Source organism: Galeopterus variegatus, unplaced genomic scaffold (genome assembly GCF_000696425.1).
Source record: "Galeopterus variegatus unplaced genomic scaffold, G_variegatus-3.0.2 Scaffold3055, whole genome shotgun sequence".
Classification (NCBI taxonomy): Eukaryota; Metazoa; Chordata; class Mammalia; order Dermoptera; family Cynocephalidae; genus Galeopterus; species Galeopterus variegatus.
This window is the reverse complement of record NW_007729166.1, coordinates 98,268-116,144: the sequence shown is the minus strand read 5'-3', so window position 1 is coordinate 116,144 and position 17,877 is coordinate 98,268. Positions and strand designations below refer to the sequence as shown.

At 47.2% G+C, this 17,877-nt stretch overlaps 1 protein-coding gene and 1 long non-coding RNA gene across 2 annotated transcripts in view; one reads left to right on the top strand and one right to left on the bottom strand.

Annotated features, from left to right (window-relative positions):
• The window catches only part of INTS9 (integrator complex subunit 9), a 107,163-nt gene extending 95,559 nt beyond the window's left edge, over positions 1–11,604 (top strand). The window contains exons 13-17 of the mRNA XM_008583827.1: positions 444–568; positions 1,966–2,133; positions 7,797–7,895; positions 9,265–9,402; positions 10,942–11,604. Of these exons, the coding sequence (XP_008582049.1) occupies positions 444–568; positions 1,966–2,133; positions 7,797–7,895; positions 9,265–9,402; positions 10,942–11,118 (707 nt within the window). The 3' untranslated portion in view covers positions 11,119–11,604. The remainder of the gene's footprint in view (positions 1–443; positions 569–1,965; positions 2,134–7,796; positions 7,896–9,264; positions 9,403–10,941) is intronic.
• A 3,003-nt stretch (positions 11,605–14,607) lies between these two features.
• LOC103599680 lies at positions 14,608–17,086 on the bottom strand. Its single transcript, XR_551312.1, has 2 exons — positions 16,754–17,086; positions 14,608–14,852 (listed from the first exon to the last, which is right to left on the bottom strand). It is a non-coding gene; the product is annotated as an uncharacterized LOC103599680 (long non-coding RNA).
• Between the last annotated feature and the right edge of the window lie 791 nt (positions 17,087–17,877).

Sequence of the window (17,877 nt, the reverse complement as noted above, 5' to 3'; positions counted from 1 at the left end):
AACGGGATCGCAACCCTCGGTGCTGCATCCGCACCGCGCTCAGCCAGTGAGCGGGAACCGGTCTCCACATGGGATCCGAACCCTCGGCGGGAGCACCACTGCGCTCCCAAGTGGCGCACTCTCCAGTGCGCCACCGGGCCGGCCCTATTAGTGGGTGTTTTGTTGTAAAGAAGAGCGTTCCCTTCTCCCCCGTATACGTACTTCTCCCTCACGTATCTCCTTTGTGTCTCTGTGGAAAACTTTCTGCTCACCCCCAATTCCATATTGCAGCCCCTCCCTCCCCTTATCTGGGTCTCCTTTTACTCCCCTCCCCTGCGCAGTACTGATGTGCCCACTGTCTGGACCATGCTGACATTTGCTCGGCCCTGGCCACACCAGCTGCCACCTTACTTGGCAGCTCCTCTGTTGCCTGCATTTTAGATTATTTCTTTTACTTTCCTTAGAACCAGACTTCTCATACCTGGAAGCACTGGCTCCCTACCAGCCACTGGCCATGAAATGCATATACTGCCCCATTGATACACGCCTGAATTTCATCCAGGTCTCCAAGCTGCTTAAGGAAGTGCAGGTAACGAAGGAACTGTGCCTGTGTCTTTATTTGGCCGCATTACTGTGGTGCAGTGTGCACCTCTGGGGTGTGAGGTGGACGGTGGCTGATGGTGTTGGAGTGTGGTATGATGAGCACCCTCATTTCTTGGCCTTGTTCACAGAATCTTTGACCTCAGGATGAGAGGCCCTTACACCAAACCCTAAGGCTGGGTAACAAGACAGAAAGCCGAAGAACCTCAGAAATGCAGGGCGAGTGGGTTCTGGCGATCATTTACTTGTTTGCCCTACAAGGAAAGAATATGGGCTCTCTCTAGGCGTGATTGGAGGAGACAGCTGGCTTTTGGCCTGTGTGGAGTGATTTGGTGGCCCACTGTGTGCTCATCAGTGTGCTGAAGAAACAGTGAAGAGCCTGTTGTTTTTCATCACTAAGTAACTTCAAATCCCAGACCCTAACCCAGCTGGTGCTCTTTACACCTCTCTTTATTAGTGTGCTAATATTAGACACTGGGGACCACCTGGTCTCCAGTTTAGGCAAGGAAAACCTGGGGAAGTCATCAGGCTGTGACATGAGTCACGCGGCTAGGAGACGGAGTTATGAGACACTCACCAGATCAGGAAGAACAGAGGCAGTTTGGAAAAGAGAAGTCCTAACCAAGCGTGGTGTTAGGTCCAGCCATTCAGCCTGCTGGTAAGCCTTATTCTTCAAGGAGCTTGTGGCTTAGTCTAAACTCTTAGAAAAAGCAGGGACAATACAGTGACCCTGTGGGCTGCCAACATTACCCTTCAATTGGGCGCTAATTGTCCAAAGTAAACATTGGTTTACTAATTTTTTTCTCTCAAGAAAAAGAAACATTTTGTTTAAAAAAAAAAAAAGTTCTGTCTCTGATTCATGGTCATACACAATTGAGCGTGTGACCTGACAGATGCCCATGGCCTAATACCACTGACCTGCAGATACCAGCGGAAACTCCAAACCCAGAATACTAAACTAGCACGGGAAATCAGAGTTCTTGCTCATCAGCCAAGAGCTGCAGCCTGTGGTATGGTACATTTTGTAAGAAGACTGTGCCCTTGAGGAGTTCGGAGACCAGTCAAGGGTAGACACATGGAAGTCACCAGGAAAATTATGTAAACATAGTAAAAAAAAAAAAAAAAAAAACCCAACGCAAGCTGTGGCAGTAAGTCCCTCGCTTACCCACAGTGCTGGCAGTTCAGGAGTTTTCCCTGACATTCTGATTCTGCTCCCCCACCCCAGCCCAGCCCTGTGCTTGTCTCTCAGCAGTTAGTTAGGTTCAAGAGGATGAGAGGTCAGGATGGCCTGTAGATGCGGCCTGGGCATCTGGGAACGGGCCTCTCTGCCTCCCAGCCTCCCTCCTTTCTCGCCGTCTCCTTTGACCTGTCCTATTGGTTCCTCAGCCCCTGCACGTGGTCTGTCCCGAGCAGTACACGCAGCCGCCCCCAGCGCAGTCCCACAGGATGGACCTCCTGATTGACTGCCAGCCCCCAGCCATGTCCTATCGGCGGGCCGAGGTCCTCGCCCTGCCTTTCAAGCGTCGGTATGAGAAGATTGAAATCATGCCAGAGGTGAGCTATTTCCTTTTTCATGGCTAGACTGCAGTTTTCCACTGGAGTCTGTTGAAGGAGATCATTCCAGAGGTGGCTTTCTTTGGGGATTGTGACAAATATGAATGAACCAAAGAACACAGACCCTTAAGCAAGTAACTAGAAAGAGATTCCAAGGCCTTCTGGGTTTTCAGGCAATACAATAACAGCTGTTAAAATCCGACTGCTTCATACACTAGTGTTCAGCCCACGGGCCAGAGTCCTGGAGGATGGAAGTGCTGGGGCCAGCTGTGTCCTCAGCTGCCTCAGGCTATGGTTGTTCTCAACTTCCCTACACCTCATTTTATGGGTGAGGGTCAAGTTTCACTGAATTCAGATGGAGGAGATAAGAGTAACCAAAAATAAGGAGTGTAAATTTGGTTACTATTTGTATCAATTTTAGCATAACTTATAGGTTTCAGTTTATCGAAGTCTGAATATTTCATAGTTACATGAAATCTGAGCTTCAGTTTTAACAAGGCAAAAACCCGTGTTCGTGTGGATCGCCTGAGGTGCACTGTGCACAGGTGACTCTGAGAGGAAGGCAGTGGGTGAGGTGACTGGCCTCTCCCGAGTGACAGCATAGAAGACTCTAGGGGGCTGCTCTAGCTTCCTTCCCTGTGCTTCCTGAGACTACACAAATGTGTTTTTGACAAACAGTAAAAAGAAATGGGAAAACCTGCTAAACCCAGCATGCCCAAAATTCTTTTTGGAGTTTGAGGTTCAGAAACAGTAGCTGGACCTGGATTTGAGGTCTGAGCCCCTCCGCATGTTGCTCATTTCCATAGCCCTGGGGGACCACCAGGTGTCATCAGGTGGGACCCCGTTTCCAATACATTTAGTCCTTTTCAGAATTATCTGGAGTTGTTGTTTTCTTAATTAAGAGCAGTAGATGAAGGTGATCCAAGCTCATTTCAATAGTTAATTTAGATCAAATTAATTCAGCAACACAAAATTAACAAGTTTAAGTGCAAGCAATCCTGTCTTTTACTAAGGCACATATAAGAAGATAATCAGTCCTATTTTAAACACATTTTTGTCTCATGGCTCCTGGGATACGTGCTCTCAGCAGCTGTGATTGGGGGAGCCCTTGCTGAAGGGATGGCAAAAGTGGAGACGGAGGGCAGGACGGCAGGACGAGGCAACCTGGCCTGCAAAGGGGCCTCCTGCTGTGTTAGGAGAGCGGGCTGTACCATCTAGAGCCCAGAGCACATTCTGCATATCTTCCCTCGGGGCAAATCTTCCTTTGAGGGATATCTGACTATTGAAAAAACTACAAATAACTTTTTTTATTGAAGTCTGGTGATCAAGATGGGGTAATCAAGCTAAGTGATAAGAGGGGTTAAAGACACATTAAGCAATATGCTGCTCGAAAGACGCACATAGCTTCTCAGTGACTCCTTGGAAGGTCATTTGGATGTCTGTGGTCTAATAATTCTTCAAAAGGGAAAACACTAATTTTCAGTTGCGGCTTCTCAAACATCAGCATCTCAAACTCTCTGCTCTCAGCTAAGCAACTGACTTCCATTTCGCTCTAACTACAGCTCGTTCGTGAGTGAGGTGGCCAGGGTAACTGGTTTATTCTTCCTGCAGCTCTTCCATGACTCTTTTTGATCAAATGTCCTGAAGCCCTCTGCTGTAACTTTGAAATAATGGTTCTTTGCTTTAGATTTCTAGCTGCCCAGTGTTGCCTACACTGGGATTCTGTTGTTTCAGTGATTTAGCATTGATAATGAATTTTTGGGTTTTGATGGGGGAGAGTTATGCAGGTTCCCCAGTCCAAAAAAGGGCCAAGTTTCTGTTTTGGTTTTAACACAGAAGTGGAGCTGACCATCCCCACTTCTAGCTTTAGGTTGTTTAATGTGTTTTTATGATTTTGCTTTTCATTTTCTCTGAATTTTGATCATCTTAAAGGGAAAGACACTGCCAGCTTGTTCTCTAGAAACAGTGCAACAGTTTATTCTCCTGCGAGCAAGTGCAAGACAGGTCTCTTTTCTGTTTCCTTGCCAACATCAGATATCCATTTTTTGTTCTTTTTCAATTTTAAGTCTTTTCTGGTTGTATGAGTATACATTGATGTCTCATTTTAACTTTTATTTCTTTGATTGTTAATGGAGATAACTATCTCAACTCAATTTGCTGCGGTGATTTCTTTTGCCTTTAAAGTGGACATGATAAGGAAGAAACTTCTTTATCACATTAAGTTCAACCTTTTACCCATTTGTGGCAGTTCCCTTTAAGAAGACAGAAAACCCTAATGTTTCTTGAGCTAATGATTAATTTTAAAAGACTAGTTCCCTTTAAGAAGACAGAAAACCCTAATGTTTCTTGAGCTAATGATTAATTTTAAAAGATTATTTAGGGGCCGGCCCGGTGGCGCACTGGATAGTGCGCCGCTTGGGAAGCGCAGCGGCCCTCCCGTTGAGGGTTCGGATCCCACATACAGACCGGTTCCCGCTCACTGGCTGAGCGAGGCGCAGGGGCAACACCGAGGGTTGCGATCCCGTTGCCGGTCCTGGTCCGGTACGGGGGCAACACTGAGGGTTGCGAACCGTTGCCGGACACGGAAAAAGACAAAAAAAAAAAAAAAGACTATTTAGGAAAATAGAAGTATTCCTGGAAAGAACATTAGGATTCAGTAGTTCCATATGAATTCATTTTTTAAAAAGTTAACCCATCTTTATAAGAAATTCTTACCCTTTGTATAAAGTCAGCCAGAGCTTAGAAACCATCTCTGACGCCCATATAGGATCTCCCTGTCATTGTTACATGTGCTATTGTGTCCCGTGGCAGTTGTGGAGATCAGCCCAGGAGCTGGAAGAGAGTGTGGGATCGTCACGTGTCATCCGCAGCTCTTCTCTTCAAGGGAAGGCATTCACTCTGCTCGCAGGCTCTCGTGTTTCCCAGAGTTATGTGACCTGGGCACTCAAGCAGACACCGAAACACATACTGCTGTGGTTTATGTCACTTGTTCCTCCTCCTCTCTGAGGAAGGGAGGAAGACCGTGGTCACCATCTTCCAGTTAACAACACAGGTCTTCAGTGTCCTGGCTGCAGAGACAGCCGGAATGGAAGCCTTTTCTCCGAGGTTTGTCAAGTTGAGATGCTGGTGAGCGTCACGGGGTTTGGTGTGTGTGGCTCTTCCTTTTTGCCCCCAGGGAAAGCCTCTTTTCTCACACAGGGTGCCAGGGAGGGGATCCTAAGAGGAGGACATGAAAGGAGAAAGCAGAACTCTTAAGGGTTAGAACATGCTTGTTCTCACAGGTCAGGAACATCTAGTGGGGGCCTAATGCTCTGTCTGTGGTCCCTTCTAATCCCAAGAGTACACTTGATCGTGTACAAGGAGGCACAAGAACAAGAGAAGGGGACAGGGACCGCCAGTGAGGGCCCTGCCCACGAAAGGTACTGTGGGAGGAATATGACCCAGCTGGAGCCTGAACCCACAGCCTCCCACGCCCTACACCCTACACTTTGGTTTGGAGGCTGCTGCCCAGGGCCTGTAAGTCAGGATGTGGCTGTCCTGACAGCTTCTTGAGGCTTGCTTTTCAAATGCATTTGAATATCTTTCTGGATTTTTTTTTTTTTTCTGCTGCGGGCCAGTATGGGGATCAACCCCGTGACCTTGGTGCTACAAGGCTGTACTCTAACCAGCTGAGCCAACCAGCCAGCTTCTTTTGTAACTTGAATAAATGGCTTTCTCTCCAGGAAAATAATCAGTTCCAGGAAACAGCATGTTGTAGATCAGTTTTTTCTGTTAGTACTGTCAGCTGCCCGGCCAGCGGACAGAAACTGAGCGCCACAGCTCTGTGCCTCAGATCTCCAGATTGTTCTTTCTCATCGTTTTGTATTGATTCCACTTCATGAGAAGATAGATTTTCATCATTCTTAAAGTACAATGCAAAATAGAACCAAAAGTACCATTTAACAAATGCCTAGGAAATGCATGTAAGATGAAAGGGCAAAAATCCATTGCTGCTTTTTGTGTTTTGCTACTACTAAAGAATGTTTGTTTCTCCCCAAATGAAAGAAGGTCTGTCCTCTGCAGCTTCTTTATGAAGCCTCCTTTCTGGTCTCTACAACTACAGAGCAGGTCTGAGATGTCAGCCCTCATGGGCCTGTTCTGATAGGAAGTTCTGCTTCGGGGTGGTGAGGGGATGCCCCCTCCTTCCCAGAGGTGGCTGGGCTGGGCTGGGCTGCGCTTGTTGTGGACTCTGGGTGACTTCCATTCTGGCAGAGCTTCCACCTGACATTTTGTCGTGTCCCCCCCCACCCCCATGAAGACCCCCACCTTGAGGGTCATCTTGGAAACAGTTCACAACTGCCCGGGAAGTTTCTCACCTACTTGGTTTCCATCATGCTGTCCCCAAACTTGCCAAGCCAGTCTGACCTGGGACGGGGATGATGGCAGCACAGGGAGGGAAAGCCTGTTCACTGAGGACAGAGGTGGAGCACAGGACTGGCCTTGCCAGGGGTAGGGCGCACACCTGCTCCTCAGGAGGAGCAGTCCAGACGTTCTCCATGCATGTCTCCTCATGAACAGTCCTCACACCCGTTTCCAGTCCACTTAAGCATCCTCAGCTGCTTCCTCTGCCCATTGAGACTGATGTTCATGCTTACATAATGGCATCTTGCATGTTTGTTTTTGTGGGGGGTTTGGTTGCTGGCCTGTCCAAACCCTTGACCTTGGTGTTCTAACACCATGCTCTAACCAGCTGAGCTAACTGGCCAGCCCTATGGTTTTAAGTAGTGGCGGCTTGGCTGGGTAGAGGGGTGCATTCTGTAAGAAAAACACACAGCTAAGCCCGAGATCGGGATCCTGGTAAGTTCCTGCCTGGCTGCAGTGTCTGGGCCAGGCCCCTCTGCCTCTGCGCTGAGAAAATGGGTGCGTGCCCAGCTCAGTGAGGGGGCGACGGCCCTGCAGGCAGAAGCCATGTGTTCCAGGAATTAGAGAACTTGCTCCATTGCTACTGTCCCTGGCCTTCCTACCTGACACTAGTCACCTGAAAAGGGGACGAGGGGGAACGGGAAGCCAGAATGAAGAGTCTGCACTGGGTATGTATTGTGAGTAAGGAAAAGGCCTGGCAGGCTTTTGAGAGACACTGTAGAAAAGTTTTAAGAGTCACCTGGAAGATGTTGTGAGGCTGTAGCAGTTCAGATGATGGGGCTTGGATGGGGTATTGGCCTTTCATTATTTCATTATTTGTGGGCTGATTCACAAAAAGGAGGTGTGGGGGAGTCAGCACATGGGAGCCAGCATGGCCTCTGCTGCAGCACTGGGCAGACGGCCAGCTCGTCCACCACCCTCGCCCCCTTTACCTGTCTTCCCTAACCTCCTGTCATTACTGTAATTGTAGAGACGTGTATGATGAATTTTTACTTTAAATTTTTTAAGTCTCTTTACCTTGTTTCTTCCTTAAAGTTATCTGGTCATTTTGGAAGGCAATGATGTAGAGCCTTTAATGGTGATCATTAAAGGCTCAGCTTTGACACTTTCGTCAGTCATTGGTATCTTTCCCACCAGGCCAGGTGGATGTGGTGGCTGAGCCCGCGTGTCACCACCCACTCTTCAGCTCTGCCTGGATGGGTGGAGCTGTTGTCCCCCGCCCCCTACCGCGAGCCTGCCTGAAGTCCACCATCTGCTTTCAGCTCGCGGACTCTCTGGTGCCCCTGGAGATCAAGCCTGGCATCTCCCTGGCCGCCGTCTCGGCCGTCCTGCACACCAAAGACAACAAGCATGTCCTCCAGGTACAGGGCGGGCTGGCGGGGACCCGGGAAGACCCCTCCCCAGGCCAGCAGAAAGTACAGACCAGGCCACTTAGTGGACGATAATAGAGACCAGGGCCCACTTCCAATCAGTTCTTTCCTGCTTGTTTCCTTGGCCACCTGCCTTGGAGAGATAAAAGAGGGGAAAGTGTTATTCCCAGAGAGGGTGCCACACATTGACCCATGCGCTACACTCCTCAGATGGGTGTTTATGGGGCAGCCCTTCTCCCCCAGGAAGGCCGGCAGGGCAGGTGGCCGCACACGAGGCAGGGGTCCCTCCTCTGGCCTCGTGATGGGGCTAGAGGCACCCATTTCTTAGAAGAACTGCTTTCATGGGGCCGGCCCGGTGGAGCACTGCTACAGTGCGCCGCTTGGGAGCGCGATGGCGCTCCCGCCGAGGGTTCGGATTCCATATACAGACCGGTTCCCGCTCACTGGCTGAGCGAGGTGCGGGCGCGACACCGAGGGTTGCGATCCTGTTGCCGGTCCCGGTCCGGTACGGGCGCGACACTGAGGGTTGCGATCCGTTGCCGGTCCCGGTCCGGTATGGGCGCGACACCGAGGGTTGCGATCCTGTTGCCGGTCCCGGTCCGGTACGGGCGCGACACTGAGGGTTGCGATCCGTTGCCGGTCCCGGTCCGGTATGGGCGCGACACCGAGGGTTGCGATCCTGTTGCCGGTCCCGGTCCGGTACGGGCGCGACACTGAGGGTTGCGATCCGTTGCCGGTCCCGGTCCGGTATGGGCGCGACACCGAGGGTTGCGATCCTGTTGCCGGTCCCGGTCCGGTACGGGCGCGACACTGAGGGTTGCGATCCGTTGCCGGACACGAAAAAAGACAAAAAGGAAAAAAAAAAAAAAAGAAGAACTGCTTTCAGCTTTGGCTGTGTCACCTCTGTGCCCCTGTATGATATGCTGAGAGCTGCCATTTACATGTTGGACACTGTGGCATGTCCTTCACATGAACTGTCTTGTTTAATCCTCACAAAGTTCTCCTGTTATCACTATTTCATAGCAATTTCTCTGATCCTCAGTCTTGACAAAGCCCCCACAGGCAGACGGTGGCAAAGCGAGGATCTTGCCTTATGGGTCTGACCCCACAGCCCATGTCCTTGGCTGGTGTGCCATTACTGTCCCTGCAGTGGCCCACACTGACTCACATCAGTGGAAAACATAGAAATGGGGCTTGACGGAGGTAGATGCCAGCCACGCAGGTGGGTCCCATGGGGAAGGCAGCAGCAGCTCGTGCGGATGGCAAAGGGCTTGCTGTGAGCCATGCGAGTGCAGCCCAGCCCACACTGGCCGCTGCCCTCAGGGAACACTCCGGTGAGACCTGCTTCCCCGTGCTCTAGCCTCCTCCTCGGCCTGCCCAGTCCACAAGTGGGAAGAAGCGGAAGCGGGCAAGTGACGATGTCCCAGACTGCAAGGTCTTGAAGCCACTGCTGAGCGGCTCCATCCCTGTGGAACAGTTTGTGCAGACCCTGGAAAAGGTGAGCACGCTGAACTTACACTGAGTATCAGTCACCCTTGCTCATGTCATCATGGCCCCAGCTGCTGCTTTTCACTTAGTCCCACTGTCCCAGCTGCTCTCGGTCCAGGTCATGCTGGGGCACAGCAGGGAGCGTGTCCAGAGGGCCAGGGGAGGAGAAACCTGCCCACCTGCAGCCCTGATTCCTTCCCTCCTCCAGCCCTGTCCTTCCCCTCCAGGGCCAGGTGGCAGAAGAACGCCTCTCCCAACCCTGTTTCCTGTGGGAACCAGACCACAGAGAAGGCCACCTTCAAAACACAGACATGATGAGTGGGGCAGGATGGGAGAGGTTTGTTTTTCTGCAGAAAGACCCCTTGTTGGCAGTGGAAGGTGTCAGTGCTCCAGATCCCCGGGAATTCAGGAAACGGGCCCTAGCAGTTCCCAGATAGGGTCAGGGGAGACAGAAGAAGGGGCAACCACCTGCAAGGACACTGGCCCTTCCCTTCTATCTCAGCGGCCATCCCACCTCCTGGGGCTCTATGGCTGCTTCTTCCAAGGAGATTTCTTGACTACACTTAAAAAAAAAAAAAAAAAAAAGCTCTAACCTTAGTTAAAGGTTTTCATGACTTGGGCTTTGGTCACAGGACTTCAGAGGTCCCTGTTTTTAGCAGTAGGATTATAGAGTTCTCGATAGGAAGGGGAAGGTGTTGGCGAGAGATGATACTATTCATGCTTCTTTTTGCAAGAGCTGCAGCTAACTCTGAGTAATTACAAGAAAGGAGATTTTCTTCTGCTAAACTATTAATAACCACTTTTTGTCCAAACAAAATATCTCAATTGCTGATTTTTCAGATCATACAGTTAAGGCTTTAGCCAAGTTGTGCAGCTCCTCTCCTCGACCCTGCAACATGCAGTGTCCACAATCATATTACCCCCACCTTCCTCAGGACCCTGCAGGGGCCCTGGTCCCTAGCAGTGGGCCTCAAGCTTGATTGACTGTCCCAGAAAGACCTCATGCCTGGCTTCTCCAGGAATCGACCCCCAGATCCTCGGGCTGGGGAGACCCTGTTGTTTTGCACGTTTGGGGGCCTCTCTGAAAGTATAAGACACTGTGGTTGGATTCTGTTGCTGTAGTAGGCCCCATTACTACTCTGAAGAATTGTACTGAGTGTCAAAAACACCAGTTTCTAGAATGCTCAATTGAGTCTGGGAAATATCATTTTTATTTTTTTTTTCCTTTTTGTCTTTTTTACTGACCGGTAACGGGATCACAACCCTCGGTGTCGCGCCTGCACCGGGGACCGGCAACGGGATCGCAACCCTTGGTGTTGCGCCCGCACCGTGCTCAGCCAGTGAGCGGGAACCGGTCTCCACATGGGATACGAACCCTCCGCGGGAGCGCCACCACGCTCCCAAGCGGCGCACTCTCCAGTGCGCCACCGGGCCGGCCCAAGAAATATCATTTTTAGATCTCACAGTTGTGGAACATCACCCCGCCTTTTCAGTCAGCCTTGCTTTTCAGAATTCCCATTGTCCTCCTCCTCCTTTTCTTTTGGGGCAGCACGGCTTCAGTGATGTTAAGGTGGAAGACACAGCCAAGGGCCATATCGTCCTACTCCAGGAAGCTGAGACGCTCATACAGATTGAAGAAGACTCAACCCACATCATTTGTGACAATGACGAGACGCTCAGGGTACGGCTGCGGGACCTTGTCCTCAAATTCTTACAGAAGTTCTGAACAGGACACCTGAGCCGTTTCCACTTATCAGGGCACCCAGCACAAGCCACATGAGGAAGGGCACGAAAGGCTGATGGCCAGTCTCTGTGTGGTCTCTGCTCAAGAGGTGGCCCTGGAGGCAAACACTCTGGAGTTGAGGCCAGGATCTCCGGGCCTGGTTTCTTAGCACTGTTTCAGGCAAGAACTTTCCCTTTAAGCTTTCAACTCATGCTCTTCTCAACACCAGCTCTCTTGAGTAGCATCAGCATGAAAGAGCAGCTTTCCTAGAGGCTGATGATGGATAGGGAAGTACAAAGATGACTGGCACTGTCCTGTGTGGCCTGTGTTTCTTTCAGGCAGGGGAACTCCTCCTTGATTTTATTTATTTACTTGCCTATGGTGCTGCGCTTAATAAGACTATCCCCCAAAATTAGTAAAATGAACCCAACGTCTATCTTATACAATGTGAGCCCATTTTGTTAATAAAAACTTACTTTTTTAGAAGTAGCCATGCTCTGTTGCACTTGCAATCTGTACAATGACTTAGTATGTGAAAAAATATGAAAATATACACAACAGCATAAACAGGAAACACAACAAATTTTAGTTTGATATGTGCATTAAATCATATAACGCAGCACTGCTTACAAAAAAAATGGATATCTTTTTCCCTAAATTGTATGAAACGTGCTTTATCTAAGCTCTGTCTGCATGAAAAACACTGATGCACTTGATAGCACCAGCCTTAACCTCCCCAGGAGGTCCTGAGCACGTGGCTCTGGCTCCACAAGTTGCTGCTGCCTTTCCCAAGAATCCTCCAGAGTCTCTGCAGCAAACCAAACGTTATGCTGAGATCCCCCACACACCCCCTAGTGGGTGGAAGTTTTAGAGAAAGGTCACCTCTCTCAAAGGGTTACATTATTTTGCATTTTTCAAGATGTTTTTAAAACTTAAAGGTTAACTTGGTCCTCTCAAAAGTTTTATTAGGCGGTATGCCTACATGTAATGCGTATTTCACATTTGAAATAACGCAGCCTCTGAATTGTTTTTAAAACCAATTATCAACCAGTTGCGTCTGACCTACGCTAACATGAGCTGTAGCACACGCCCACTTTGCACGTGCTAAGTGACGACAGTGTGGGCGCAGTGTGGGTGCGGGGTGAGGATCAGTCAGAGCTGGTGGGCTGTAGCTGGCCTGGCCCAGCCTGCCGTGAGTGTGGTCTTCTTAAACTGATTAAGATGCAGTGAGAAGTCAGCTCTCCAGCTCAGCTAACAGCTGAGCATCAGGAAGGGATTGGGAAACCCAAAAGCGATACAGAACACTAGAGAACTAATTGCTCAGGTTTACGGAGAGTTGATTATCAAATCTTTTGGAATGATCATATCAGTGGAGATGAATTGTCTGTTAGAGAGGGGGGAAAAAAACTTCATTTTTTTCCATCTCCCTTTGCCAAACCTGGGCACAGGAATGCTTAATAAGCAGGTTGCCGTTGTCCAACGTATGGGTTGTTCCAGTCAAGGGGCCTAGGCTGTGTTACAGAATAAACTCTAGGCACCTACAACCATGAGATGGGAGCAATGTTATGAAAGACTGATGTGCCATGGCTATGAAAATCTAGTTTTGTTTTTAGGAGGAGAATCGTAAATATGCATCACACGTAGGCATACTTGCTAATAAAACTTTTGAGAGGACCAACCAAGTTAAATTTTAAAAACATCTTGAAAAATGCAAAAACTGTGTAAAAAAAAAAAAGAAACCAAAATCGTTATTTTATTTAAATGTCCTAGCAGTGCTATGTCTGGGAATGACTAGGGATTTGTCAAAGTCAGACTTAAAGGGCTTGCTCGGAGACCCCAAGGCGCTGATGCCAGAGGGGTGTGTGAGTACAAGTGAGCCAGTGGGCGCCAACAGGCAGGGAGTACGGCAGAAATTGTTTGTGGAGGTTTTACTCAGGTTGTCACCAGCCCCGTAGTGGCAGAAGCCAGAGGCAGGAAGAGACGAGGATGATGCTTTAGAGCAGAGAAGAAGCGTAGAGCTGGGCCTGCCAAGTACCAGGAGAGAGCGTGTTGAACCTGCTGTTCGGTATCTGGACCCCAAGCCCGGTGGGTAAGTAGAGGACCCAAAAGTGGCGGCAGCCGCCCATGAGCAGGTGAGCACACCGCTGACGAGTGGCTGCCACTGGAACCTCAACCCCCAACTGTGACACCGGCCTGGTGAAGAGGCTGACGTGGGACAGTTTCTACTCAAGCCAGTGGAACCCTCACAATTGAGGAGTAGCTGAGAAAACCTCGAAAACAGCAGGGGGAGTTATCTGTTATTTAAATTAGGTATCAGATTACCCCAAAACTTAATGACTTAAAACCACAGACATTTCTCACCTCACCGTTCCTGTGTGTCATCAATCTGGGGTGGCTTAACTTGGTTCTCTCGGTTCAGTGTCATCTCTTCACACAGCTGAGGTGTTGAATGCGGAAACCGAGGTGCAGAGGTTAAGTAACTTTCCCAGAAATAGCCAGTAAGTGGCGTCTGCCTTACCATGACATACATCATACGTGCATGTCGGGGATTGGGAGTTGGCAGGAAAAGGAGACGTGCCTCAGTCCATTTCTGTTCAGCAAAGGTAACCCTACTCCTCCTCTCCTGACCCTGGAGAGCTGGACGCTTTCAGCCCTCACAGCTGTCCTATAAAGACAGGAGTTGGCTTTTCCAAACTGCAGTGAAGAATCAACATGAACAAGAGTGAAGAGATCAAAACCGTGTGAAGGCGTGTTAATGTGCACGATGCAGTCTGGTGGGAAGGAAAGGGGGTGCTTATTTCCTCTGGCCCCGAGGACAGCTTTTCCCTGCGGTCCTGAGGAGCCCTGAATGCGTCTCATTGTTTCGTGCCACCTATAGGAAGACAGACCACCTCTGATGTTTTCAAATTCGCCGCAGTGAACACAAAATAGGGTAGAAATAGCCAGCTACAATCCCGCAGGAGGTTACAAAATGTCCTGCAGATAGGCAGTGCTACCTCTAGGCTGGAACAGCATCAATCACAAGTGTGTTTTCTGAGGATTAAGTACCACAGTCTCCACTGCCCCTTGGTAGCCCATTACAGGTCTTAATCACATCATAAAAACATTTTATAGATATTAAATTTAACTTTGAGTCACAGATCTTTGAAAGGTGTTAGCCACATCTCATCACTAGGCATGTAGAATATTTGTTTCTCTTAGGTTGGTATTGAAGGCCACTGAAGAAAGTGGAGGTGTGGCCCTGCATGACAGTCCTCGTGGTAGCAGGACGTGCCTTCACCCTGCTCTTCAGTACACCACAGCAGTAATTCCTCCCCACTCCTAAGTCATCCTGATGCACAGCTGTGTAACCACCACAAGTGGAAAGTAACAATTCTCATGCAGTAAATTCTGGGTTACTAAACATGTTATCCACTAATATAAGTTTGTTAATGTTTTTAGATTATCCAATAGAATTTTTTAATCTAGTAACTAATTACAGTGCTCATGCACTTTGGAAATAGTGAACTTTAATTTTACAAGGTTTTTCCCAGTCATCAATAAGCATCTTCCAAGCATCAATGAGCATTTATCAAGCACTTACTACTATATCCTGTGCATTGTGCTGCCTCCGATCACTTTAGCTCACCATAACAGACAAGTTTCTCCTGAACTTCTCACAGGTATAGAGGAACAAATTTCCAGGACCACAGGCACCCTGGGGACAGGGTCTATCTCCACCTCTTCTGAGCATGAGGCTTCAGGGAAGGAGGGAAGAAAATGAGGGAGAAAATCTGAGAAACATATAAGAATTACAGGTCCAATCAACATTTCCTGGTGGTCAGTTTTTTAACTGCACTTTTCTAAACATGAGAACCTGTATGTAAGTGTAAAAATACCTGTCACTGTACAAACCACTGTCCCTCAGCCCGTGCTCTAAATACCTGCTTGATTCAGTGGGGGCTTACTGATGGGATCGATCAGAGGTTGCTAGCTATGGCCTGCAAGTCAAATCTGGCCCACAGAACCTAAAATATTTACTCTCTGGCCCTTTATAGAAAAAGTATGTCAATCCCTTCTCAAGTATTTGTGTTGAAACATGTTTGTAATAATTTAAGTAAATGTTAAGGTTAGCATGGCCATGTAATAACTCCCATTGGACCCAACTCTCCTACAGATAAAACTGTAAACTCCAGATGTCCGTAGACAGGTAGGTAGACAGGTAGGTAGACAGGTAGATAGGTAGGTAGGTAGGTAGACAGGTAGGTAGGTAGGTAGGTAGGTAGACTGAATGAACCACACACACACACACTGGAGGCGTTAGAGAGTTTTTTTTAAAAAAAAAAAAGGAGCCCATCTCTGAAGGAAAGTCAAAACTTAAAGAAATGGCAGATGAGTTCCCGTTTTCATGGCTTTTAGTTTAAGGGCAGACTAGAGTGAGTGCTGTGCAGGACAGTTAAATCCTGGACAGAAAAGTTGCAGTCTTATCAGTTTGAATAACCAGAAGACTCAGTTCAAGCAAGCATGGCCGCTGGAAAGTGAGGGGAATACTCCGAAAGACAGAGACGGAGCGCAGAAGCCCCAAATTCAGTACAGAAACCCTGCAGATCTCTGGCTGATTTCCTGAAGCAAAGCAGCTAACTATAACTACAAGGTAGAGATTGTCGCAATGGATGAAGAACAAGAAAAGTAAATGCTGCCAACAAGAAACATGCATTAAATATAAAGACTCAGGAAGGGTGGAAGTAAATGGACAGGAAAAGACACCATGTGAACAGCAAGTGTGAGAAGGCTGGCTTGGCTGTGTTGATACCAGGGATGGAGAGTAACATTTCACATAATTAAAGGGTTAATTCACCAAGAAGACAGAGCAGTAATACCTGTGTATGTATCTAATAACAGCTTCAAAATAAAAGCAAAAAATCAAAAGTTTTGAAAAAAGCAATTCCATTAACATAGTTGGAGATTGTATCACCCTTTTCTTAGTTATTATTAAAACTAGACAACAATAAATTCATAGGCGATTTGAACAAAACTCAACAACACTAACCTACTTGATACTTCTTAAGAGTACTATGCTCTAGGCAGCTGCAGAATTCACATTTTTTTCAAAGGTATGTGGCATATTTACTATGAAAACCATATGCTAAGTGAAAAACAAGTCTCACTACAATTAAAAGGATTGAAATCATACAGAAAAAATTATCTTACCACAATGGAATTAAATTAGAACTCAATAAAATATTTCAGGAAACTGCAAATATTTAGAAATTAAACACAATCCTAAAATAACTCGTGGGTCAAAGAAGACCTCACAAAATTAGGTAGAATATGTTTCTGAACTGAGTGAAAAAAGATACAAAGTTTATAGGATGCTGCTAAAGTAGTGCTTAAAAGTAAATTCACAGCTTTTAAGTGCTTGTATAAAAGAAGGAAGGCCTAAAATTGACCTCAATTTTTACCTTCAGAAAGTATAAAAAAGAACAAAGTACACCCAAAGAAAGGAGGAGGGAAGAAATAATAAAAATAAGAACAGGAATCATCAAAACAGAAAATAGAGAAAACTAGAAAAGCCAAAAGCTGCTTATTTGAAAAGATCAATGATGTTGATACACACATCCCTAGACTGACAAAGGAAAAAAAGGGACAGATGACCCACCTCCGTAGTGAGAGAGCGGTCAGCACCTCAGGTCCTGCAGACATTCAGAGCATAACACACCAGGAGCGAAAGAGGAACCACACATTAAAGAGATAAAAAGGATCTTACAAAGAACTTTATGCCAACAAATTTACCACCACAGATAAAACGATTTCCTATGAAGACACAAACGGACAAAGCTCATTCAATAAGAAAGAGAACTTAATATTCACTTAAAAATTAAATCACTATCTTCTCACGAGGAAAACTCCAGTCCCAGATAGTTTTCCTGGGAAATTCTATCAAACATTTTAGGAAGGAACAACACCAATCTTATATAACCTCTGTCAAAAAAAAAAAAAAAAAACAGAGGAAGAAGGACTACTTCCCAACCCATTTTAAAGGGCCTGCATTACCCTAATACCAAAACCTTACAAAGTCATTACAAAAAAAGAAAATTAGAGGTAAATGTCTCTCCTGAACATAGGTGCAACATACCTAAAATACTAGCAACCTGAATCCAGCAATACCTAAAAAGGATATTCTGTCATGACCAAGCAGGGTTTATGCATGGAATGTACCAGTGTAATTCACTATATAGAATACAGGAGAAAACCCATATGATCATGTCAATAGATGCAGAAAAAGAATCTGGCAAAATTCTCTAAAGGTGCTCAGCAGACAAGAACTTCCTCAATCTGCTGTCAGTTACTTAAGAACAACTTCCAGCAAGCTGAAATGAAGCTTTTCCCACAACTGAGAGCAAGGCAAGGTGCTTACTCACATTGCTTCCATTCAGTCTTGTGCTGGAGGCCCAGTCACTCCAGTAAAGCAGAAAGCAAGCAAGTAGGGAGGAAGGGACAGGCGGGCAGGCCAGGCACAAAGACAGGAAAGAAAAGTAAAACTGTCTCCGTTTTCAGATGGCACGATTTTTTTTTCCACATAGAAAATCCTAAAAAATAAGATCAGTAAAATTACAATAAAATAAATTACAATGTACTTACAAAACAACTACCGGAAATAAGTGAAGTTTCCAAGACAGCAGAATAAAAGGTCACTACACAAAAGCCAAACTATTTTATATACTAACAATAACTAATTGGAAAAATAAAATTTTAAAGCAGTAATTCCATTCATAACAGTGT